Source organism: Syngnathoides biaculeatus, chromosome 9 (assembly GCF_019802595.1).
Source record: "Syngnathoides biaculeatus isolate LvHL_M chromosome 9, ASM1980259v1, whole genome shotgun sequence".
Classification (NCBI taxonomy): Eukaryota; Metazoa; Chordata; class Actinopteri; order Syngnathiformes; family Syngnathidae; genus Syngnathoides; species Syngnathoides biaculeatus.
Genome location: NC_084648.1, coordinates 30,441,863 through 30,468,094, shown reverse-complemented (window position 1 = coordinate 30,468,094; position 26,232 = coordinate 30,441,863). Strand labels below are relative to the sequence as shown.

The following is a 26,232-nucleotide window of genomic DNA, read 5'->3' as shown; positions in this document are numbered from 1 at the left end:
TTTCTTAAGTCATAGCCGATAACTTTCCTTATAGAAAGTGGCAAAAAAAAATATTGCATAGAATTATAAAAATTTATTCATTCATTAATGATCGTTGGTGAAATATTTTGAACAACAAAATTACTATTCAAGCATTACACAATCATAGACAAAACAGTATGTTTATTACATTCAGATCCAATGGTACTTGGATGAGAACTGAAGTATTAAATTGCAATAATTTCATAAAGAATTACAATTAAATAGGAAAAGCACCCTCACAATGGGACAGCCTGCAAGTAAACCAGCACAATCACTGATTCATTTATTCGATATTATTAAACATTGATAAACAAAATACAAGACTTAGTTCAGCTTGAAAGCAAGAAACACTGTAAATATAAAATCGACAAAAATGCATGCCAAGGATCCAAATAAAAAAACATGGTAAAATGTATCACATGGCAAAACAATGAAAAGGTTTGCTACTGACTGTACTGGATATTTTTCAGTGTAAACAAAAACAATCTACAAAGATCAAAAGTCTTTATTTTCTTTCAATTCATAAGTAGAAAAGAAACATTACTGATTCACACATCAGTAGATTCTATTAAAAATAGAATTCATGTAAAATAAAATCCAAATGTGATAAAAAAAGAAACAATAGGTCAACTTCACAAAGAGGAAAAAATAGGGTCCACTATCATAGCAAGCGCTTCTTCTTTTCTGACCCCGTTTCCGCTGGGTTTCTTTTCTTTCCCAGCTTCATTCTCTCCGGTGTCTCGTACATAAAATCAAACTCGGCATTAGCATCTCTCTCAAACGTGGGCGCAGCCATTTTGGATGATGATGTGGAAGATACCGGAACTTCCCTCTCGACGAATTCTGATTGGATGCTGCTTGCTTCAGCAGCGCACGCTGATTGAACGAAATTACGTCGCATTTTGCTCTAAATAAGATCTCGCTATGTCGCATTTTGAAATAAAACGCGATCTTCCTTGGCTGATATAGAACGATATGTCGCACTTTCAACAAAAATCAGAGTATCCCGATAACTAATATTCGGAGCTGGATAATTTTGGCGCGAGTTTCGTAAATCTGAAAAAATGCCTATGTCGCGTTTTGAAAACAAACTCTTCAATTAGAAAGATGGAGACATGCACTGGAAAGGAGAGGAATGAAGATTAGCCGAAGTGAAACAGAATATATGTGCGTGAATGAGAAAAGTGGAGGGGGAAGAGTGAGGCTACAGGGAGAAGAGATAGCGAGGGTGGACGACTTTATTTAGTGTCAACAATCCAGAGCAATGGTGAGTGTGGTAAGGAAGGGAAGAAACGGGTCCAAGCAGGTTGGAACAGCTGGCGGAAGGTGTCTGGTGTGTTATGTGACAGAAGAGTCTCTACTAGGATGAAGGGCAAAGTTGACAAAACAGTGGTGAGGCCGGCCATGATGTACGGATTAAAGACGGTGGCACTGAAGAAACAACAGGAACCAGAACTTGAGGTAGCAGAAATGAAGATGTTGAGATTCTCGCTTGGAGTGAGCAGGTTGGATAGGATTAGAAATGAGCTCGTTAGAGGGACAGCCAAAGTTGGATGTTTTGGAGACAAGATTCGGGAGAGCAGACTTCGATAGTTTGGACATGTTCAGAGGTGAAAGAGTGAGTATATTGGTGGAAGGGTGCTGAGAATGGAGCTGCCAGGCAAAAGAGCGAGAGGAAGACCAAAGAGAAGGTTTATGGATGTGGTGAGGGAAGACATGAGTGTTGTTGGGGTTAGAGAGGAAGATGCAGGAGATAGGCTAAGATGGAAAAAGATGACACGCTGTGGTGACCCCTAACGGGACAAGCCAAAAGGAAAAGAAGGAGAAGCCCACTTTTTTTTTTGGTTATGATTTAGAAATTTTACGTTCAATTTTTGTCAGAATTCTGTTCACAGATATCGCCAGAATACAACACAGCCATCCATTTTTTCAAAAACCCGGACCCCCTAGTGCTTGCATTCGTATTTTCAGGAGTTTTCATGAAAGTCCACTTTCATCTCTAATTAATGATTAATGATAATAATAAGTAAGCCTTCAGTTTTCACGGTTAGTGGGGACCAGAACTCTCCACGAAATGTGAAAAACCGTGACAGAGGACCCCAACCCCCCAGGAATTTTCATGTATGTGGTGACCAGAATGATTAAAATATGTGAACAGTATTGATACTTTACATATTTGAGACCAAGATAACAACAATGCACACGTTTACTTAAATCTTTAATTATAAAACCTTTGTTAATCTTTTCTGCAGCAGTTGCCTAATCATGGTCAAGTGACTCCTTGGAACAATAATTGTACGAAGCATCTGTTTTCTGATCGCTAGCCTTTAATTGCTCCTTTAAACACTCACCACCAACATGTACTCCTCCCTGGTCGCCGTAGCTAAACTTTCACGATACACACTAGCAACTGCTAGAGCTGCTTATCCCTTCTCACTCTTCCTGCTCCAAACCCCTGCGCAGTCCTGTCTCTCTGTCTCTCTCTCTGTCTCTCTCTCTCTGTCTCTCTCTCTCTGTCTCTCTCTCTCTGTCTCTGTCTCTCTCTCTCTCTCTCTCTCTCTCTCTCTCTCTCTCTCTCTCTCTCTGCGCTGCACAAAGTGGTTGATTCCTCCCACTGGATCCCAAAATGGCTAAAAGTGCTCCCAAATAGGAGCCATTCCTCCTGCTGAATCCCTAAAAGGAGAAACGTGCACGTCACTACCTCTCAGATGCCGCGGAGGAAGCTTTCGCTGGGGCACAACGCTGAGGTGGTAATGTAATTACATAATCAGAATGTGTTATCGGTTAAAAAGAAAAAAACGTTAACACAAACACAACACTAAGATACAGTACATATGCGAGCCCGTCAACAGTGTTGACGAGACAACGTGCATAACAAGGAAATGGGTGGGACAACAGAAGCCGCTGTGTGAGGCTTTGATGATCCGCGACCAATCAGGTCACGGCATAAAGCCACTCGTGGGTAATGTCACGCATGGAACCAATCAATTTTAGTTTTTTTTTTTTTTTTTTTTTTGCTTCATTGTTCCACATGTTGCACTGGGGATGTGTCTTGTATCAATCTGCGTTGTTTCAATGCGCCTCACGTAATATAGTAGGTACTGTAAGCTTTTATTTGGGGGGGTGTGATGCACTGAATCAGCAATAGGTGAAGTGCGAAGTAGAGAGGGATTACTGTATATCTTTAAAAAAAACAAAACTTGGAAGACCAAAATCTGCGAATATGTGGGGCCGCGAATAGTGAAGGGCACACTGTTTATATTTTTTGTGCAGTGATACCTTGACTTACGAATGCCAATGTGGTTTGCAACTCAAGTTAAGACCTGTCATTTTGTTTTTCTATGAGGGGAAAATTGTAGTTATGAGCCATATTCTAAATAAGCTATTATGGATGTAAATATTGAGGTGCCTTCACAGGTGGGTACAAAAAGTCCTACATACGAATAGAAAATGAGAATACTCCTCGAGAGCACTGTAGGACTGAAATAAACTGCATGAGCTCTTCAGATCATTCACTAGGCCACGTCCATAAAAGGCACACATCCAACACAAATAATATAGTAAATACAGTAGTTGTGCTTGATTAAACTAGTGTATTTTTTCGCATAATCCTTTGTTTTTTGTTGTTTTAATGCAGTAATGTGCTATTTTTCCTGATTAAAAACAAAATGAAAAATGGGCGGGGGGCTACAGTGGATTAATTGCATTTCAGTTAATTTCAGTGGGGAAATTGATTTCATATTCAAGTAAATAAAGTCATGAGCTTTTTCAAATTAACAAATTAAACTCGTGAGTCAAAGTGCCGCTGGATAGCCATGTCCTTCTAAATTGATTCAATAGCTTGTCTTTCTTAGGTTGTGATGAAGCAGAACGCTTTGATTGAATATCTAAAGCAGAAGAAGACTCTGACACCTGAGGAGAGAGAGGAGAATCAGAGGTAGGCTGGATGTGTGTGTCAGAGTGTGTAAGACCTCCCACCTTCTGTGCGTGCACGTGTCTGTGTATGTCTATCCATCCATGTCCCTTACGGTCTTGATCAGATCAATAGCGTGTTGAGAGGTGCTTTACAGCAACTTGAGGCTATGGACGCACAAGCAGCTGCCTGGCCTCCATGTAACACAACAAGCAACATTGCTACAGCAAATCAGTTCATAAATGAGTTGCAATAGGAGACCTCACATGGCCTCTCAAATTCTTTTAAATATTTCAAGTCGATGGCATTACTGTCTTCTCTCTCACATGTCTGACAAAGTCTAGTTTTATTATATTATCATTGAAGACTACAAAAATAAAAGCTGGAAGGCAAAGTCTGTTTAAGAGATTCTGTCCATCTTTCTGTCCTCTATGTTTACCTTGTAGATAGATGATGTTCTGACCGTTAGATGACTCTGACACACATCTGTTTGTGTCAATACTGTGCCCATTCACACAGACCTGAAACACCGAAGGTAGACTAGCGTGACTTTGACCCGACAGCTCCTTTGGCAGTCTGTCTCCGTTTATTTTCCTTTCATTTTTCATTTTGTCTCACCACCTCCTTTTCCTTCTTCTGAAAAACATAATTTTAATAACTGTGACTTTGACAGTCGCATGTACACGGTTTCACATTATCAAGCAATTGCTGTTTGTTTATTTTCATACATAGGTCAATGCAATGTAGCATTGACTGTGCGAACATGGGAGAAGTCTGGCTGAATTACAGCTTTCATACCTGCAAATCAGTCGGCTTTCAACAAATTTCGCAGTCTTGAACTCAAAATATGTAATATACATTAATTGGATAGATCAAATAAGTTTTTCCTTTGGAGGACTCACTGTCGCTACCACTTTAAAGGTCGACAGCTAAATCCATTCCACGCAGCTACCATCTACATGGATGTAATTTATGAATACTACTCCACAGCTGACTCAAATGCGAGCGCATTGGACTGAGGTTCCACCTGTGCATTTCGGGACCTGCTTTGAATAAGTCACAAGAGTTGACAAGAACGCATTTCGGGACCTGCTTTGAATAAGTCACAAGAGTTGACAAGAACAGGGAAAAAACGCTTTCGGCACTTCAGTTGTTAAGAAATAAGAACTGTGAGGCAACGCTCTAACAAGATGTGTCACCATTCCGCCTGTTTACATTTGAAACAACAGCTTTTATATATGGTGGTATTTGTCTGTTACTGTCTGCCAAAGTGTGTCAGCAAACACAGTGCAGTAAATTGCAGATGTTTTTTTTTTTTTTGTGCTATATATACGCCATGCACACAGTAATATGAGTTTTCACATTTTATTAAGTTTTATTTTAATGATATTCATGCTGTGGTTAAAATAAATCGGAGTATATTCGCCATTTACTCAGTATTCATAATAATTTAATTTACTTTTTACTCAAGTCATTTTTTTTTTGGTGGAGATTTGACTTTTACCTGAGCCACATTATTATCATTATATACTCCTACTTGAGTACAATAATTGGCTTCTCTTCCTACCTCTGGAGTGGACATCCTCGATTGCTACTTTTAGGTTTAGGCAACATTTTTGCTCATATCAGCCAGTATTTTATCGATTGCACTGGTCTTTTGTAATTTTGCATTCAAGATCGTGACCCAGGTTGTGGTTCCAGGGGGGCCGCGAAGCACACACAGCAATGGGCGACGAGCTGATCTGCTAGTACATCTTGTATTAATTAGGAAATGCACCTACAATTATCAAATGTAATTACGGATGTTTATGTTAAATGCATTATGCGATGGAGCAATGTTATGTTACAACAGAGAATGAAGTAACTTCTGAAGTCAAATCTGACTAAATCTCTCCTGTTTCAGGTCGGTCAGATCAACAAAAGTATTTAATTTTGTTAAACGCCACAATAATGACAGACTTTCTTCGATAATTATATTTTCTTCAAGGTCAAAGTTTACTTACACAAAAAGTACGATGTCATTAAAGAAAATTGGGAAGCTGCGATGATGAGGTCATGGCTTTGGAAGCACCTGACAGCTTAACTGACACCTGGGGATATTTTTAAGGCCACATCTCAAACACTCTGCTTCTTGGTTTGAAGTCATGGAAAAATCTGAAGAAATCGCCCAGGAAATCAGAGAAAGAATCGCTGAGCTCCAAAAGTCTGGCTCATCCTTGGGCGCAATCTCGAGATACTTGAAGGTGCCACATTTGTCGATTCAAACAATTCAAAAATGTAAACATCATGGGACTGTTCAGTCATCACACCTCTCAAGAAGGAGACGGCTCATTGCGCCAGAGATGAACATGTTTTGGTCTGAAATCTGAAAATGAACCCCAAAACAAAAGCTAAAGACTTTGTGAAGATGCTTGATGAAGCTGGTAAAAAAAAAAAAAAGAGCCATTATCCCCAGTGAATGTAAGCATACTGCCAAAAAGGTTCAAAAGTGGCTTAAGAATAACAAAGTCAATGTCTTGGAGTGGCCATTACAAAGCCCTTATCTGAATCCCATTGAAAAATGTGTGGGCAGATCTGAAAAGGGTTGTGCGAGCAAGGCAACCAACAAACCCGACTCAGTTATAGCTTTTCTGTCAGGAGGAATGGGCCAGGATTCGAGCAGAGTTCTGTCAGAAGCTTGCATAAAAGGTTTCATCCAAGTCATGTAGTTCAAAGGAAATTCCACCCAATGCTAAGGAAATGTATGTAAACTTTTTACCTTTAAGATTTCTCTAAGAAGTTATCTCTCTCATTATTGTGGCATTTAACAAAATTAAATAATTTTGCTGATCCTGACTGACTTGAAAAAGAAGAGGTTTAGTCTGATTTGTCACAAAAATGACATGCGTGTTTTTGGAGTATTGTGGCTTCACCTGTACCTGTGCGCTGCTTAACAGCTGCTCTTTAAACATTTCCTGAATATGCTTTTCTCACAACAAACCCGTAGGCTCGACACATCACACTTATTTTGTCGTTGGTTAATAATTGGACTCTCTCATGCTTTTCATTCGATAAAAGATGCTTCTGTTTCCTGTTATTCCTAAAAATTGTGACTTGTTTTAGAATGTAGAATGACATCCTTTATTAGTTTTGCTTTAATTTGGCTCACCTGGGAAACTATGAGAACCCACTGAAATTGGAATCAGTGATCTGAAGATCTATTAATTAAAATTCTAAAAATTCTATTAATTGAAACCTAAATGCCTGATCATTTGTAACACAGTTGTACATAAGTGTCCTGCTTGTCTACATGTGCTTTGCTCATGTCACTTTTGCAGCAGGTATATCGCCTGCATATCCTGGCCGGTCTCTGACGCTGTCAGCCACAGTTGTGTTTGTGTGCCATTCACAAATGCTCAGCCACCGAGGCGCTCTGTTGCTCAGTTGAACTGACAATTTTCTCCCCTGGCTGCGAATGTTGGCAGACACAAGTGAATGTAGAAATGACGTACTTGTAGATTATCAACATTTACTGTACTAGCTGATCAATTTTAACTTTAACTTTTTAGAGCTGCTCTTTTTTGTATGTAAAAAGAGGGCAACACAATAATTTAACCCACATTGCACCTCAAAACCTTGAATTATCCTGGTACCATGACCCATCCCTTATTTCCTCTGTTTCTCACGTGTGCATAAGCAGTGAGCCTCTTTTTTTCTCAGCTTCCAGAAGTTGTCTGAACTCCATTCCCACACTGGCCGTCACAAATAAACAGAACAGCTAAAAACTGCCTTGACATCTGTGCACACCAACGCCTAGCATCACTCGCACAGATGATGACTTGGCAAGGTTTTTTGTTCAAGCAAAGAGTATTACAGAAGTTGTCAGAAATAAGCTTGTAATTTTCCCACTTTGTTTCAAGACAGGCCTTATCCATCTCAAGGAGAAATACATAATTAGGTTTTTCTGTATAATTAATGCAGCCCTATGGGGGCACAAACCAGTGCAATCTGTAGGTCGGTCCCAAGCCCGGATAAATGCAGAGGGCTGTGTCATGGAGGGCATCCAGCTTAAAACTTTTCCATAAAAATATGAGCATTCATCTAAAGAATCCCATACCAGAAAGGTCATAGCCAAGGTTAACAATGTCCGCCCCTGGCATGGTTAACCAGCAGGCTGTCGATGGAAATGAAGCTACTGTGGGTTGAAGACGAAGAAAAGGTGGAAAGCGGATTCTTTGGCAGAAAGAGAAGAAAGAGGAAAGCACAGAGCCTACAACTGATTGTAGGGACTTTCAATGTTGGGACTATAACAGGAGAATGTCAGGAGTTGGTTGACAAGGTGATTAGGAGAAAGGTTGATATATTGTGCATCCAAGAGAGCAGGTGGAAAGATACTAAGGCTAGATTTTTAGGGGCAGGGTTTAAATTATTTTACCTTGGAATAGATGGGAAGCGAAATGGAGTTGGGGTTATTTTAAAAGGAAGAGCTGGCTAAAAATGTTTTCTAGGTGAAAAGAGTATCAGATCGAGTGGTGTGTCTGAAAGTTGAAATTGAGGGTGTAATGTATAATGTGATAAGCAGTGATGCCCCACAGGTAGGATGTAACCCAGAGATGAAAGACTAGATGAAGTAGTAGTAGTAGTAGTAGTAGTAGTAGCATCCTAGAGAAAGAGAGAGTTGTGATAGACATAGATTGGAATGGACATATGCGAGTGAAGGAAACAGGGGTGATGAAGTTATGGGTAAGTAAGACATCCAGGAAAGGAACTTTGAGGGACAGATGCTGGTAGACTCTGCAGAAAGGATCGAAATAGCAGGAGTGAACAAATTTTTCCCCAGACAAGGCAGGAACATAGGGTGACCTACAAGAGCGAAGGTAGAAGCACGTACGTGGATTCGATTTTGTTCAGACAATGTCATCTGAAGGAGGTTACTGACTGTAAGGTAGTCGTTAGCGTGAGTGTGGCTACACAGCATATGATTATGGAACATGGGAATGACTGGTGGGGAGGAGGATTAACAAGACAAAGTTAGAGCAGAGAATCATGTAGTGGAACAGGACAGGAGGAGCTCCTGGAAGACTGGACTATTAAAGCCAAGGTGACCAGTTAGACAGGTAGGAGAGTACTTAGTGTATCTTCTGTCAGGAAAGGGGAGAGGGACACTTGGAGGTGGAACCCTAAAGTACAAGAAGTCATACAAGGAAAGCGGTTAGCAAAGAAGAAGTGGAACCCTGAGAGCCAACCCAAGTGGGTTGGAACAGCTGACAGAAGGAGTCAGGTGTGTTATATGGCAGAAGAGTCTCTGCTAGGCTGAAAGGCAAAATTTATAAAACTGTGGTGAGGCCAGCCATGATGTACGGATTACAGACAGTGGCACTGAAGAGACAACAGAAGTAGAGCTGGAAGTAGCGGAAATGAAGATGTTGAGTTCTCCCTAGGAGTGAGCAGGTTGGATAGGATTAGAAATGAGCACATTAGAGATAAATGTTTTGGTGACAAAAGTTCGAGAGAGCAGACTTAGATGGTATATTAGTAGAAGGGTGATGAGGATGGAGCTCCCAGGGAAATTAGTGAGACCAAAGAGAAAGTTGATTGATGTTGTGAGTGAAGACATGAGACAAGACAGTCCTGTTGGTATTAAAGAGGAAGGTGTAGGAGATGGGCTTACATGGAAAAAATGACGTGCTGTGGCAACCCCAATTTGGACAAACTGAAAGGGTATATTAGTAGAAGGGTGATGAGGATGGAGCTGCCAGGGAAATTAGTGAGACCAAAGAGAAAGTTGATTGATGTTGTGAGTGAAGACATGAGACAAGACAGTCCTGTTGGTATTAAAGAGGAAGGTGTCGGAGATGGGCTTACATGGAAAAAATGACGTGCTGTGGCAACCCCAATTTGGACAAACTGAAAGGAAAAGATGTTTATCTGTATTTTTTTTTTTTTTTTTTTAGAATTGTGGTGAACATTTTAATCATTATATCCTTAACACAAAAATACAATTTCATTGAACGTGGCCAATGTCAATATTTTAATTGCAGTTATTTATGGAGATATGCATAATAATTGATTGATTGGCTGATACGTCATGTCTTGAATATTGCTCTAAGTTACAACCAGCAGAGTTGCAGGTGCTGTTATTTAGTCTCAAATTAATTGTGCTGTAAAGTACGACAGCATGATTGACAGCGGTTGTTTCATTCAGATGAGCTATATCCACGTAGAGTGGGGCAAAAATATTTAGTCTGTCACCAACTGTGCAAGGTCTTCAACTTTAAAAGATGAGATAATTTTCACTGTAGGTATACCTCACCTACGAGACTAAATGAGAAAAAAATCCTGAATTTTTTTTTTTTTTTAAGAATGTATGAGTAAATTTTGCTGGAAAATAAGTATTTGGTCAATCGCAAAAGCTCATCTCAGTACTTTGTTATACAGCCTGCGACAGAGGTCATACGTTTTCTGTAAATCTTTACAAGGTTTTTACACACTGTTGCTGGTGTTTTGGCCCTGATGACAGTTTGAGGCTGTTGTTGGACAACACAGACTGTGAACTCCCTTCAAAGATTTTCTTTGGGATTGAGACGTCGAGACTGGTTAAGCCACTAATAATTGCTCCCACAGTTGATTTCTTCACATCAAGATGTTTGCCTATTGCAGATTCAGTCTTCCCAGCCTGGTGGTGGTTTACATTTTTTTTTCTGGTGTCCTTGGACTGCTCCTTTATCTTGGCCATGGTGGAGTTTGGAGTGTGACTGTTTGAGATTGTGGATCGGTGTCTTTTAAACAGAAGTTCAAACAGGTGCCATTATGACAGGGAATGAGTGGAGGACAGAGGGGTTTCTTAAAAAACAAGTTACAGCTCTATGTGAGCCACAAATCTTGCTCGTTTGTAGGTGACTAAATACCACCACCATCATTTTCTTATAAAGTCTATAAAAATTTGATGTGATTTTTCTGGATTTTCTTTGGCTCGTAGGTGAGGCATACCTATGATGAAAATGACAGGATTCTCTCATGTTTTTAAGGGGAAGAACTTGCACACAATTGGTGGCTGACTAAATACTTTTTTCTGCCCTACAGTCATCTTCTTTCATAAGGTTTTAGGAGATTTTTTTAACCATCTTTTTTATTCTCTTTTCTGTTTTTGTCCAGAATGATTGTATGTAATCAGGTTATGAAGTTTCTCCTGGACCGCATAGATAGAGATGAAAGGCAGGAAGCCAAGAGGAAGAAAAAGGAAGAGATAGTGGAGTCCAAGAAGAGATTAGCGAATGCCAACAAGCTCGCCTCGCTTCTTTACCGCCACAAAGAGAACCTGAAGAATGAGATTTTGAAGAAACGTGCGCTTCTTGATCAGGAGCTCCATCTTGAGGCCCAGGTATTCTTTGGTGCTGGAAATTTGGAACATGGGAAAAATATCTGTTTGATAAAGCACTTCCTGCTTTATCATTATATGTTGTAATATTTTCTCTATAGGAGGAGCTAAAGAGTGACCTGTTGAGGATACGGAGGGAGAAGGAGAGAGCAGCAGCAGAGAAAGCTGCCCAGGCTGCTGCCACTCCCGCTGCCTCCCACACCCAGCAACAACACGTTCAAGCCCGTGTTCACAACATAATCACTCAACAGCACCACACCACCACCATCACCCCCACACTCAAGAGAAAACGTGATGAGGAGAGAGAGAGTGCAACATCGGCTAAGTCCAAGAAGAAAAAGATGATCACCACCACCATCACCAAGGACACCAAGAAAGACACCAAACTCTACTGTATCTGCAAGACTCCTTACGATGAGACAAAGTATGACCAATTCACTGATTATTATTAATTTGTGCAGAGGACACATTCAAAGTGTACTTACTTAGGAAAAAATATGACTATATGAATAAAAATGCCCTCAAAAATAGATACACTATCTGTGCTGAAATGCTAACATAGGTGTCAAACTCAAGGACAAGTCCCCAGATGCGGCCCGCCACATCATTTTTTGTGGCCCATGAAAGCAAATAATGTTCGTCAGCTTCTGTGATTTTTGGTAAAATCTGCAGCCAAATTCCATATTGTCATAGTAATAAACAATAATGTTGAGAGATTGCATTTTACTTTTACCAAATCCTTGACAGTCATTTAAATACTTATTTTCCGATTTCAAAACTAATTATCCCTAAATTTGCTGTGTAATGGTAATAATATGAATTGGTGATTAAACATTTGTGGTTTCACTTGGCGACACGGTGGAGTAACTGGTTAGACCCTTTGGCTCACAGTTCTGAGAACCGGGGTTTAAATCCCGCCCCCGCCTTTGTGAAGTTTGCATGTTCTCCCCGTGCCTGCGTGGGTTTTCTCCAGGCACTTCGGTTCCCCCCCCCCACATCTCAAAAGCATGCATTAATTGGAGACTCTAAATTGCCCTTAAACGTGATTGTGAGTGTGACTGTTGTTTGACTCCATGTGCTCTGCAATTGGCAAGCAACCAGTCCAGGGTATACCCTCCCTCATGCCCGATGATAGCTGGGATAGGCTTCAGCGGTTCTGTGATCCTTGTGAAGATAAGTGGGTCAGAAAACTATGCGGGAATTCATACCCGAAATGTTCCCTGATATAAAAATGAGTTTGACACCCTTGTAAGCTAAAAAAAGTGCATTTTTATGGTGAGGGGTAAAGCTGCATGGATGAGTGATTAGCATGTTTGCCTCACAGTTCTGATGTTGAGGTTCGAGTTTCAGCTCTAGCCTTCCCGTGTGGAGTTTGCATGTTCCCTCCATGCTTATTTAATTTTTCTGGGTATTGTATCTTCTGCCTACATTCCAAAAACATGAATGTCAGGTTCATTGAAGATTTAACATTGCCAATAGGTACAAATGCGAGCGTGAATGTTTGTTTTTCTATATTTGCCCAGAGCTTGGCTTAACGACAAGTGCCAGTTTTGCCCCCACCTCTTACCTTAAGTGGCCTAGGATTGGCTGCAGCTTGAAATCTGTTTTGATTTTTGAAACCTGTTTTGATTTGTTTTGAATTATAAAGAAAAAAAATAATCTACAGATTGATAAGAGGGATAAAAACTATTTAAACAATTACATTAGTATCTCAGTATTCAAGGATTTATACAGTGATACTATAACCATTAACCTCATCCTGGTTCCAAAGGTTCTATATTGGCTGCGACCTGTGTACCAACTGGTATCACGGCGAATGTGTAGGCATTACGGAGAAAGCAGCCAAGGATATGGATGACTACATATGTTTGGAGTGTAAACAGGGCCGGAACAGCACCAAAGAGGAGCTCTACTGCATCTGTCAGACACCGTATGATGAATCCCAGTAAGTAGTTTCCCAAACTCATCATTGCATGTTTCGGTGCTGTCAAGTTTCAAGGCATAGGCTGCTTCAGGACATAAAGTATCCTTTGTGTTGATAAAAAATAAATCCGCATCAATTACTGTTTGCCTCCTAGGTTCTACATTGGTTGTGACCGGTGTCAGAACTGGTACCACGGTCGCTGTGTGGGCATCCTGCAAAGCGAAGCGAATCACATTGACGAATACGTGTGCCCACAGTGCCAGTCGACTGAGGATGCCATGACAGTCCTCACACCACTCACTGAAAAAGACTACGAGGGGCTGCGGAGAATCCTGCGCTCCTTAACGGTGAGTGGGACACAAGCTGCAAAACAACATTCACTGTCATGTTAGCTGAAATGCTAACAAACTCAGGTCTTGTGGGGACAGGTTTACCGGGAGGTTACTGCTTGTGCCTGCCATGTGAGTTTATTTCCATACATATTCAATGTGATGTACCTTCCCTTCTTATACTATCTCAACTAATTGTATGTTTTTGTCATCAACGGTACCATTTTGTGGTGGCATCACAGTAAAAAAGCCAAATTAATAAACAGTGGTAATTCTTTAATGCCAACTGACTTTGAAGTCTCACAAGATACAGATGTTGCTAGATAGTCACAATACAGGGGTCCCCCTCGCTACTTCGCGCACTTCACTTTTTGCGGCTTCAGTGCTTCGCGGCCGTCTCTTCTCCCACCCCCAAAAAAGGGGAAAATACAGCCATATTTTGGGAAGACTCATTGATACGAGGCACTTGTTTGATCCCCGGCGCGATATCAATCAATGAGAGCATGTGTGGATTTATCTCGTGAGCTGATAGGCTGCGTATCATCGAAGCCTCACCCAGCAACTTCTGTTCCACCCGCTTCCCTGTCCTTCCTTTGCGCCATTTTCTATGATGTTGACTGTCTGCACGATAACCTCTCGCTTTCACAATGGCGTCAAAGCACTGTGCTGATACGAAAGCTTCATCCGACGCGCCCAACAAGAAGAGACAGAGAAAGAATAACATCAGCGAAAAAGTAAAACTTTTGGATATGATCAAAGATGGTAGAAGGTACGCGTTTTTGCCATGCCATTGTGGCATGAATGAATCCATGGTTCACCACATAAAATCTGTAAACCCACTTCAATAACTTTTAATACGTAAGCGAAATGTCTGGTGACTCTGCGAAATAAGAGGATTGTTCTAATGGAGGCTACGTTAGCTTTCTGGATAGTGGATTGCAGAAAAATGGCCCGGTGGCGATGATGAAGTGGCTGAAGAAAGTGCTGAAGAACCTCAAGCTGTAAGTAGGGATTCACCCCCTCAAGGACAAGGCTTTTCAGCAAGCAAAGGTTGGTTTGAAAAATTTCAAAAGCGTTATGCTCTCAGAAGTGTGTCTATGTATGGTGAGGCTTCCTTTGGCCACAATGATGCCGCTCGTTTGTTATATGGAGGAGGATTTTGCACAGGACATCGACGACAATATGGTATGAGGTGTCGAGTTTAGCAGTTGTGTTGTCCTTGTACCGGGGAATTTTGAAGCAGAAGGAAGAACAAAGACAACATGTTTTTCTCAAAGATGAAAACCTCAGATATACTGTCAGCACCTCCAGCAGAAGATTCTCCAAGTGAAGAATGTTAATTACGTACGTACTGCAATAAAAATATTTTTGTGCAATGACAAGGTTTTAATAAACAAACTTGTCACTTGCACTGTTGAAAATGTTCGTCTCAAATATCCAAAGTATAAATACCTACTGTATATTTTAGACATTTTGGTCACCACATACCCACACAAAAAAACCAACTCATCATCTCAAAGATAAAAAACTCAGCTATGTACACCGCCAGTGCCTCCAGCAGAAGATTCACCGAGCAAAGAATGTTCATTATGTACTGTGATAAAAATGTTACTTTTATTGTTATTGTTTAACTAGACACTTTTACTGTTGTAATTTTTGTCTCAAGTATGCAAAGTATAAATACTGTAGTCTTGGCATATTTTAAACATCTCAAAGCTAAAAAACTCAGCTACATCGCCAGCGCCTCCAGCAGAAGAATCTCCCAAGTGATGAATGGTAACTATACAGTAATATGATACAGTAAGTGTAAAATAAAACAATATTTTAAATTTGTATTTATTTACATTTATATTACTGTATATATTATATTTATTAGGTTTTATAATTAAAGGTTTAACTCAACACCTCGTCTCAAATATGCAAAGTACAAGTACTGTTTACATGTTTTAAATGTTCTGTTAGCCATATAAACATACATCCCCTGCTACTTCATGTTTTTTTTACTTTTTGCAGGTGGTTCTGGTCCCAATCAACCGTGAAAAATGAGGGCTTACTGTGCTAGGTTGACTTTTTTGTGACTTTTTATATTTCTCATGAGCTCATCTAGACTCTAAAATGAAGATAACATTGCATGTTTTTACCACTTGCATTTTTATGTATAAAACGGTAAAGAGGTTTTTTGTTCTATTTATGACATCTGTGAACCACTACCAAGAAAACTCTAGTATTGCTGCTAATTTCCAAAAGGGACTGAATGTCCCAGTCACAAGTGAGTCACTTTTAAAAATCACACGAAAAAGCAGATGCAGTTTAAAAAAAAGAAGCATCCAGAGACGAATGCAAGTGACTTGAAACATTGGAAGGTCCAAAAAGCCATACATTGAAGGGTAATTTATTTTAAAAAAATTCTCAATGATGTCGCTGTGTCCTGAAAACAAAAATCCTAAACAAATGGTATGAGACATTCAACTATTCCACCACTTGAACAGAGCATATCGGACAATAGCATGGCTACTGGTTTATAGTTGCACTCAGACCTCCAGTCATGTGAGAATTTTAGTATTGCATTAGATGAGGATTCTGCTATACAAGACAAGACTTGATCGGTCTAGTAGTTTGTCTGGGTGAGAAAGAGCACACAATCTTTATTTTTTAAAATTACTGGGCTGTGGTCTTGGTACTCTGTAGGAATCATTTTTTTTAAATGTTTGATGGATGACATTTACAATAAATCTGGCTGAGCAAAGGTACCGTAATTTCTAGTGTATTATGTCCAACATTTTCAAAAAGTCAATAAAGCACATTATACATAGGTATAGATTAAACTAAAAAGAAAATCACATTGTATGGTTGTATACAGGTAGATAGGGTGGTTAAAAAAGGTATACATTTACATTTCAATATGATATTCAATGTCTTATGTTACACATTTACATGTATTATAGTAATGTGTGCCGCCAAACTGAGATTCCTCACGGTAGTTTGCCATTTTCTGATCGTTAGCGTAGCATATTTGTTGCTACTGCACCAAACATCAGAAACGGCTGCCCGTGAGTTGGTTTTAAGTTAAATTAAGACAAAAAATGTCAACTACAAGGGCTTGTTATCCAGCCGCTTTTAAAAGAAAAGTGTCATCACTCCTGCTGAAAAAGTGGGAAACCTTGAAGTAGTGTAGCAGTTCAAAGTGACTGAATCGAATGTGGGACTTTGGAAAAAGACAAAGGAGAAAACAATCCATCAAAAAGCAAATGCAAGAGTTTTGGGATGTGGGAAAGTTGCGCAGTTCCCAGAGAAATGTAACCCTTTTCCCCAAAAGGTTAGTAAGTGGAAACAATGTCAGAGAAATTTCAGCAAAATTTCCTGCCATGCCCAGGAATCTCATGAGCTCTCTCTGTCACTATTGAACTGTGAAACATACAATAGCCTCCACCTTAGCACCAACTGCTTGGACCAGATTGTACCACTTTAGTTACGTGTGAATTTAGACTAAAATCCCCTTGCTCAAACCAGCAAAATATGACAAATCATTGTATTGCTTGACATTTTAATCACACACAGACTACAATACAACACAAAAACGATAAAAAAAATAACACAAAATAGAAGTTAGACCGAGCGACAAATAATCACCAAAGTTGAACAACCAGGCAAATGTTCTTTCCAGTGAATATTCCAAGTCAACAAATGTTCCAGAAATGTCCAAGGACAAAAGGCAGAATGCAGTGTGGCATGTACTTGTGTACTTCTCAAAAGTAGCGGTGGTAAGCTCCATTGCCGGTCCTTCTCGTCCTAATATAGGCACTCCTCGGAACATTCAAGAATTCTGCATTACAAAAGACCCGCATCATAATAACTTAAATGTATGAAGGGAAAATAAAGAGATTAAAAAATACACGCACATAACTGGAAGAAGAACTGCTACAGATTGTAGCTTTGCGCTGACAATGATGAGGAATAAAGGGAACCAAGACTCTTGGATTAAAAAAAAAAAATGTTTCGTCACAAACGCCATGGATAGCATGGAGGATGACATGCTGTGAAGCAAGATTGGATCACTGTTCATGATGCAATGCAGTAGGCACCGGAAATGGACCAAGTCATCAATGAGTTCCATACCCATGCACCAACGGTAGCTGCTATGGATTTTTTTCAGATTGGAGATTAATCAGATGCTTCTTTTGAAGCCTTGGCCCAGGATTTGTAATGTAGTGGATAAACCTTCCACAAAAGTTTTATGTACAAATATTTAGTGCAAGATATGTTTATAAGTTAGACAGTTTTGAATTATTTAAGACTGTAATACATGCTATCAATTTTATTAATATAGTGTTATACCATCATTGTGCATTTATTTTAGTTGGCTGATGAATTCTATTCTGACAATTACAGGGACGAGGACAAGCGTGTCCTTTGGCCTGTCCTGAGATAAATATTACTGCTACATCAACATGCACAAAGATGATTATTAATCAATGTGGTGCAATTTTTGGGGGAAAAACAATACAAGTACAAAAATAAAATAGAAATACAGATAATTTCTAGTATTTTGAGCATATGGAAAGCAGCAAATTGGTGGTGTGCATTGTACATTGGTAGAAGGATTGATTTTTTTTTTTTTTTTCGTTTGTTTTTCTTTTAGGTCAACTTTGGGGGTGCGCTTTATACTTAAGAGAACATTATACATGAAAAATTACACTATCTTGTGTGAGGAAGGATTCATATCCATGTGTTAGGATATGGCTTTTTGATCTGCATGATGTGGCTCTTTGCCGTAACAGTAAAAAATGTGGCTCTTCATCTCCGACTGGTTGGCCACCCCTGATTATTCTAGAGCAATGGCGGTAATGAAGGGAAGAAACCGGTGCCAGCAGGTTGGAACAGCTGGCGGAACATGTCAGGTGTGTTATATGACAGAAGAGTCAATGCTAGGATGTAGGGCAAAGTTTATAGAACAGTAGTGAGGCCAGCCATGATGTACGGATTAGAGACGGTGGCACTGAAGAGACAACTGGAAGCCCAGTTGGAAGTGGCGGAAACGAAGATGTTCAGGTTCTCTCTCAGAGTGAGCAGGATGGATAGGATTAGAAATTAGCTCGTTTGAGTTAGATATTATGGTGACAAAGTTAAGAGACCAGACTTTGATTTGGACACGTCCACAGGAGTGAGAGTATATTGGTAGGAGGGTGAGGAGGATGGAGCTACCAAGCAAAAGAACTAGAGGAAGACTAAAAATAAGGTTGATGGATGCTGTGAGAGAAGACATGAAGGCTGTTGGTGTTAGACTGGAAGATGCAGAAGGCTTACATAGAAAAAGATGCTGTGGGAACCCCTAATGAGACAAGCCGAATGGAAAAGAAGAAAACGGGCTAATTATCTTTCTATCTATACCTGGCCTAATATTTGTGAGTGTAATGCATCACCAATTATGAGGCAAATTTTGAGCAGCCAAAAATTTGTTTGGAAAAAACAAAAAGTTCCATCTTATGTGCAATATTTTGTTACAGCTGCAGTTTTTTTTTCAATGTCCTACAAATAAAATTGAGTTAGGTCGATCACCCTAATTTTCAAGTTTAGAATTACATTTTTAAAAAGCAAAAAAATATACAGTTTAGTTACATGCTGTATTTTTTTTTCTAAAGCCACATTGGGCCAAAGCAGATGTATGCATGACCACTTGCAGCTCTGGAGCTGCAAACTGTTTGACTAACTGAAGGGAGATTTAAAGGTCCATTTTGAGACACTAAAAGTTTCTTCTCTGCTTTCAAGTGCAACTGACACCAAAATATACATTTTAAAATAAGTTTTGCTATCAAAACTACACACAATATTAATCACTTTGATGATAATACGAATCTAAAAAAGTGAACTGAGAGCGTTTTATTAAAGCGCAAAGTTGCGAAAGTTTCACTCGACATCCCAGTGGCGGCCATATTGCCTGCAACGTCATTTGCATATGTCACACTGGGACAGTTGCCATAGAGAACACACTGTGCCACCTGCTATGGCAGATGAACAAGAGATTTTCTGATTTTTCTGATGCCCTTTCTGAGACTGAAGCTCTTTTTGAAGAAGAGAACATGCGATTGAAGTGACCGGGGCCAAATTACCCTATCATCTCGAGCCATATCAGAAGATATGTGGATCACTTCTATCTGACACATTTAGCACCCTTGACTTGCTTACTTTATTAAGTTATTATGACACAGATGTTTTGTTACGTTCTGAGAGAAGGATTGTGTCATTGGATCCGGACGGAGCTTTTTATTAATACTGCTGCATTCAGACAAGTAAATGGACACCACACTGCCTTACTGGAACATTTGCTGGAAATAACATTTGTTCGAGTTTGGTGACTACACATTGTTTGTCTAGTTAGCTCGTGTTACATGCTACTAAACGGTCTTTGTACTTCTATTTTGTTATTGTTTTGTCTTGTATTGTGTGTGATTAAATTGTCTTAAATGCAATACAAGTGCTTTGTTATATTTTGCTCATTTGACCAAAGGGAATTATTCTTAATTATCACGTAACATGTGATATAAACTGTGAGACAAATTAGTCTCCCCAAACTTTTTTTTTTTTTTTAATAGCTCTCTCAATACACACCTACCTGTCATTTAGAACACACAGAGCTTTTGTCCTTTACACCTGTGCAATCCATTTTTCATGACGAATCGGGTTTTTTGGAAACGTGTGAAGAGTGAATCCCTCCTCCCAAGTGTTGAAGCAAAATCCAATACAACGAGCCAGCATTTTGGCTAACATGCAGGAAAAACAGTCCATTTCTCGCCGGTACATTTGGTATAAACACTCGACCCCGCTACTGCAAAAAACGTCACTTTCTGGTTCTTCATCAACTCAAAACAGTCAAAAGAATTATCATGGCGGGGGATGAAAAAATCAATATATGGCAACATTCTGACGTGCTGTGAACAAACGGATGAGTCCATTCCGGCTGATTTTTTTTTTTTATGGTTAACAACATACTAAATTTTATGTTTTAGGTGTCAGGGGCACTTTAAGTAAAAACTACTTAACGTCGCAACGTACATATACTGAGGTAGTTTATTCTCTGAGTAACATCACTCAAGTAGAGGTTGCGTCATCATTAATGACACACTCGATTCTGTCCTGAGTGTAATTGCAACCAAACAAAAGGCTTTTCTGTGTGTGACTTATCTTATGGCTTGGACACTTTGGATCCACGAGCTGGATGATGGCCAGCTGGTTTTTTTTTTCCCACTTCTAGCATTTTCTCTCCTCCCCTCCCCTCCCCTCATCTCATTTCAGAGAATGTCATTGTTGACTTATATGTTCCTGATCTCACTTTCAGAGACAGATTTTAGATTTTTCAAATGGCTTTCTCCTCACCTCTGCGATCCTTCCTTCTCTGCAGGCACACAAAATGGCCTGGCCATTCCTCGAGCCAGTGGACACGGGCGACGCCCCTGACTACTATAAAGTTATCAAGGAACCAATGGGTGAGTGGTTCCTCATCATCATTTACTCATATATCAGTCCATAATTTTTCTTCATTCGCGAGATTTCAATTTCACTCCACACAGTATATTAAAGATGGCATATTTTATCAAACCAACTTTCTCTATTTAGGATGCAATATTGCTTGTATGGTGCCTAAGTAAACATGAAATATTAATTAAAATCATCTGCTTTCCTGAGTTCTGGACTTTTTTCCGCCAAGAGACCCTGATTTGTATAATGTGTTAATATAATTTTTACAGTGGTGTCCAATTATTTTTGCATGGCTACTGCAGAGGTTTGTTCTCTTTGTACGAGACTACAAAACTCAGTAGATTAGATTTTATTTGTTAAAGAATGTTAGTCCCCAAGTCTCATTTCTACATATTGCTTAATGTCAATTTGTTTGTCTCTCTCAACGGGCAATGTTTGAAGTAACATTCTTGTCTTACAAAAGTAAGTTAATCATGGAATCAATTTTTCCAGATGGATAAAATTTGCTCAATTTAGAAATTTTGATTATTTGATCAATCTTTTATTTTTTATATGCAAATGTCAAAATAATGCTTGTCACATTAGCTGTTCGCATACATGTACAGTTCTCAACAAACAACTATACAGTGTGAATTTCGTTTTAGCCCTTTCTTAGTGATCACGTGAACAGACTTACAGTATTATGATGATTAGACTAGTGGCTGCTTTCAATAAGTGTGCCGAAAAAGCAAAAATAAACAAAAGGGTCTCTACTCAAGGTAGAATTAATCAGCCAGATGTGGCTGTCTTGACTTGTTTTCATTCACTAGTATCTTTATAGTGTTTTGGAAATGACCAGCTCAAACATGCAAAGCTCTCACTGGCCGGTAGCCTACAGAGAGGAAGCCCTCCATCTCAGATGAAACCAGCCATGCAAATGTGGACTTGTGTCAACAGGGTCTTTTTGAACATTTACACAAACAAACTGTTAATGACCTGGCCTGGTTCTGCCTGACTCCCGGTGGAAAAATTACTACCCTCCCACACACACTTAGCCTCCTGTAAGTCCAGCCACCACAAGAAAAAGACCCTGTTGCTTTTCTCGGAAAAAAAGAGCATTTGGCAAGTGATGCTGCAGTTTAGGAGGTTTCTTCGTGAAATCTGATGGTGGAGAAGAAGGAGGTCTTTGATATGCGGTGTAAGTTGCACAGCCCTGGATTCTTGGATGGGTGGGTAGGGGGTTGTGAAGGTTATGATGTCCGATGTGCCTAAACAGCCCTGCAGCAGTTTCATCCATACATGTTACCGTACAGTGCTGTGAAAAGTATTGGCTCCTTCTCAAATCCCGATCATTTTGCAGTTTCACAACTTTGTTTAAAATCATCAAACAAATGTAAATAACACTCAAACATAACACAAGTGAACTTAAAATGGTATTTTTAAATGACTTCATATATTAAGGGGGGGGGGACTATTCAAAGTTACCTGGCCCTGTGGGAAAAGGAATGTCCCCTGCACTTAATAGCTGGTTAAGCTTTCTGCAGCAGCAAAGACAGAAATCAAGTGTTTTCTATAATTGACAATGAGTCTTTCACATCTCTGTGGAGATATTTTGGCCCACTCTTACGTGTAGAAAAGTTTGAACAAAAAATGGGGTTTTCACGCACGAACAGCCTTCGAAAGGTTATCCCTTTGCATTTCAATCGGATTCAAGACTGGGCTTTGACTAGGACACTCCTCAACCTTCACTTATTTTTTTTTTTTTTTTTTTAAGCCATTCAGAAGTTGACTTGCTGGTGTGTTTTAGATGTTTATCCTGCTGCAGAACCCAAGTGCGCTTCAGCTTGAGGTCACAAACTACTGGTTGAACACCCCTGCAGCATTTATGATTCAATCAATCACAAGTTGTCCAGGTTGTTGTGGTTCAAGTTGATAGATTTTAATTACTTTATCAACTGTTCAGACTTTTTGGGGGATCATGTAATTTTGTTGTAGCTTTTTCTCTTTCTTATGTCTGACTTGATTTTGTTATAATAGATTCTCAGGGGTGTCAAACTCATTTTAGTTCAGGGGCCAGATCCAACCCAATTTGATCTCAAGTGGGCCAGACCAGTCTATCTGTGGCCTAATAAATAATTACGCGTGAACTTTTTTACCATTTTTTTTTAGGTGCACATAATTAGAACTAGATTAGGGGAAACATTCACATTAATTGATTACACTCTTGTTGCCATTCTCATTTGAAATCAAATGACCAATCTCTAATGTAAAAAACATGTATGCAATTTCAACAATATCTAATATCAGTTTACATTTACAGTTGCAACTTAGCAATCACAGTAGATCTATAAACGGTATGTACCTTTTATAAAACAACCTATTTAGAAAATGTTTTTAAATTGACATCAATTTCCAATTCCATATGGGAATCTTGAAAGGTTCAAGTAACTCATCACACCATACAAACTGAAGCTTGAACTTTTTAACTGTTTTATTTCTATGTATTCAAATGCTTCGAATCATGTAAAGCACATTGTGTTACCTAGTGTATGAAATGCACTATATAAATCAATTTGCTTTGCTTTAAGTCTATTAAGGACATAAATATTCACAGTAAGTAAATAATCAAAACTTAAATTTGTTGCTAATAGTCACTCTGTAGCTTCCCATAAAAAGCTGAAAACAATCTACAGTGTATTGCTCTTGTAGCTAACATCTCACTAAAGAAGTGACTTCCAGCTTTTCCCTGTCAGGGCTTTGCCCCCACATCGAGTCACTTGCACAATTTGTTTGTGTGGTGTTAACCTAACTATATTTATCTGAGCTTTAATAAACCCATGTCTCAATTCACTGGACAAAATAATTTTTAACTGCACATTTGCACATAAATTTACCAAAAAAATTATAAATATGATACATACTGTATATTGGCATTGCTTCACACCCAGTCTCACTCCCTGACTCGGTATTCAGTGTATGTTTGCCAGCTGCGGCAGTCTTTTTTGTTTCTCTCTCAGCTTCGTGCATGTCACATCACACGACGAATAGCACTTCCAATTCTATGGTACTTGTCAAAATAAAATCATGAAATTCAAAATTAGAGTCTACACATATAAAGGAATTCAAACTTGAGTGATGGGTAGAACACTGACCACTGACCGGATTAGACCACGTGAAAGGCCGATACCGGATCGCAGGCTGTATGTTTGACATCCCTAGTTTGTGATTTCTCTATTGAACAGGTCTGCAGGTATTAGGTGTGATTAATGAAAATTAACCAAAAACTGTGATAACCCACAAATAATGCATGATTTAACAAGGGAGTTTTGCAGTCAGCAATTACCGGACATTGCATTACAGGACGGTGTTTTTGCATGCACAATAGTGTGAATTCACTTGCATGCGTCTGTAGGCACACACCCCTGGGATTCTTTCATTGGATGTGGGACTACTCACTTATTGCAACAAATAACTCATGTATACATGAAGAGCTTATGTATAACCTGTTATATTCACGTTCTTTTGACTTCTATAATTGACTTAGTCAGTCCCACCACATTCCATTTGTATAGCCGGATTCATGATCTTTGTCTTGCATACTTCTTCGCCTGTCCTTGTCCTATCTTGTCCTGTTCTTCCTTCACAGGGTGTAGTACTACGGTCTCACGCAAAAGTAATCACGTAGGAAGTTCAAAAACTCCCATTGTACCACAGTGAACCTCTTCCCGCATAGAGGGGATGCAGATTCACTATTTTGCTTGAGCTAACAGCCAAAGAGGCGCCACTCAGCCGCCTTGGCAATGAAAGGGTCCTTCAACTCCCCCCAAGATGTGGGTGAAGTTCTGTCGGAGGTGAGAGTTGAAATTCCTTCGAACAGGGGATTCTGGCAAATGTTCCCAGCAGACCCTCACAATTTCATTTGGGCCTCCCAGGTCAGACCGGCGTCATCCCTCACCATCAGAGCCAACTCACCACCAGGTGTTGATCGATTTGACAGCTCCTCCCCTCTCTTCAGCTGAGTGTACAAGACATGTGGACACAAGTGCCATGACACGACAAAGTAAATCATCGAACTGCAACAGAGGGTGTCCTGGTGCCAAGTACACATGTGGACAACCTTATGACTAAACATGGTGTTCCTTATGGACAATCCGTGATGAGCACAAAGTGCTAGTGTATACCCTTATCCTTGAACATGGTGTCTATGGACAATCCATGGTGAGCACTGAAGTACAAGAACAAAACATCGCTCGGGTTGTTATTGGGGTGGTGGGTGTTCCTCCCAATCACACCCTTCCAGGTCTCACTTTCATTACCCATGTGAGCATAGAAGTTCCCCATCAGAACTCTCCAGCACCCACTCCAAAAATGGTGGGTATTCTGAATTGCAGTTTGTTGCATAGGCACAACCAACAGTCAGGGCAAGGGCAAAACCCCCCACCGAAGGCAGAGGGAGGCTACTCTCCCGTCCACCGAGGTGAACCTCAATGTACAGGTGCTGAGCCGAGGGCCAATAAGAAGACCCACACTTGTTCGGTGCCTCTCACCGTGGGTACTTCTGGAATGTTCATGAATGTGACATTCATAAGAGAAATTTCTGTCACCGAGAATCAGATTGCCAGGGTTCCCATATTCTGCCACCACCCAGCTAACACTGCACCTGACCCTTATTGCCCCTCCTACAAGTGGTGAGCCCATGGGAAGAGTTAGGCCCCCGTTGAGTCTTTTGGGCTGTACCCGGCCAGAGCCCATGCACCGGAATCCTCGGTCTACAACTGAGATCCATTCCTACAGTAGCGACTTAACCAATTTTGACGTAAGTCGGATACCACCATTAAATTCAGAATTTAATCCAAATAGTTTCTACAAAAAAACAAATACAATGAAATAAACAAGATGATGTACTTAGCATTACTGCTGAGAGGTGGATGGAGAAGAAGAAGGGGAACCTGGTCCTCAACCCTTTCCATCTCGACAAGTATCAAAGAACCTTGTTTTGTGATCATTATATCCGACATTGGGACGGAACCCTTCACATGCACTAAAATACAGGCTTTGTCTTTAATAATTGTCACCAAGGTCGACCGACTGAAGCCTTAGTGTCTCTCCTTTCTCCAATTGTTTTATGATTTTGAGCTTCGTTTCCATAGTAATGGATTTTCTTTTAGCTACAGAAGACCGACACAGACAACTTTCTTCTTTGGGGCGATAATGTCTAAAAAGTAGGGCAAAAAAT

General features: G+C 39.8%; 1 protein-coding gene across 5 annotated transcripts in view; it reads left to right on the top strand.

Moving 5' to 3' along the window:
- Positions 1-26,232, top strand: part of LOC133505657 (nucleosome-remodeling factor subunit BPTF-like) — a 108,707-nt gene that overhangs the window by 66,420 nt on the left and 16,055 nt on the right. For all 5 annotated transcript variants that reach the window (XM_061828919.1, XM_061828918.1, XM_061828921.1 and 2 more), the window contains 6 exons: positions 3,876-3,958; positions 11,069-11,294; positions 11,393-11,715; positions 13,063-13,236; positions 13,370-13,562; positions 20,941-21,025. In XM_061828919.1, coding sequence (XP_061684903.1) covers positions 3,876-3,958; positions 11,069-11,294; positions 11,393-11,715; positions 13,063-13,236; positions 13,370-13,562; positions 20,941-21,025 — 1,084 coding nt within the window. The remainder of the gene's footprint in view (positions 1-3,875; positions 3,959-11,068; positions 11,295-11,392; positions 11,716-13,062; positions 13,237-13,369; positions 13,563-20,940; positions 21,026-26,232) is intronic.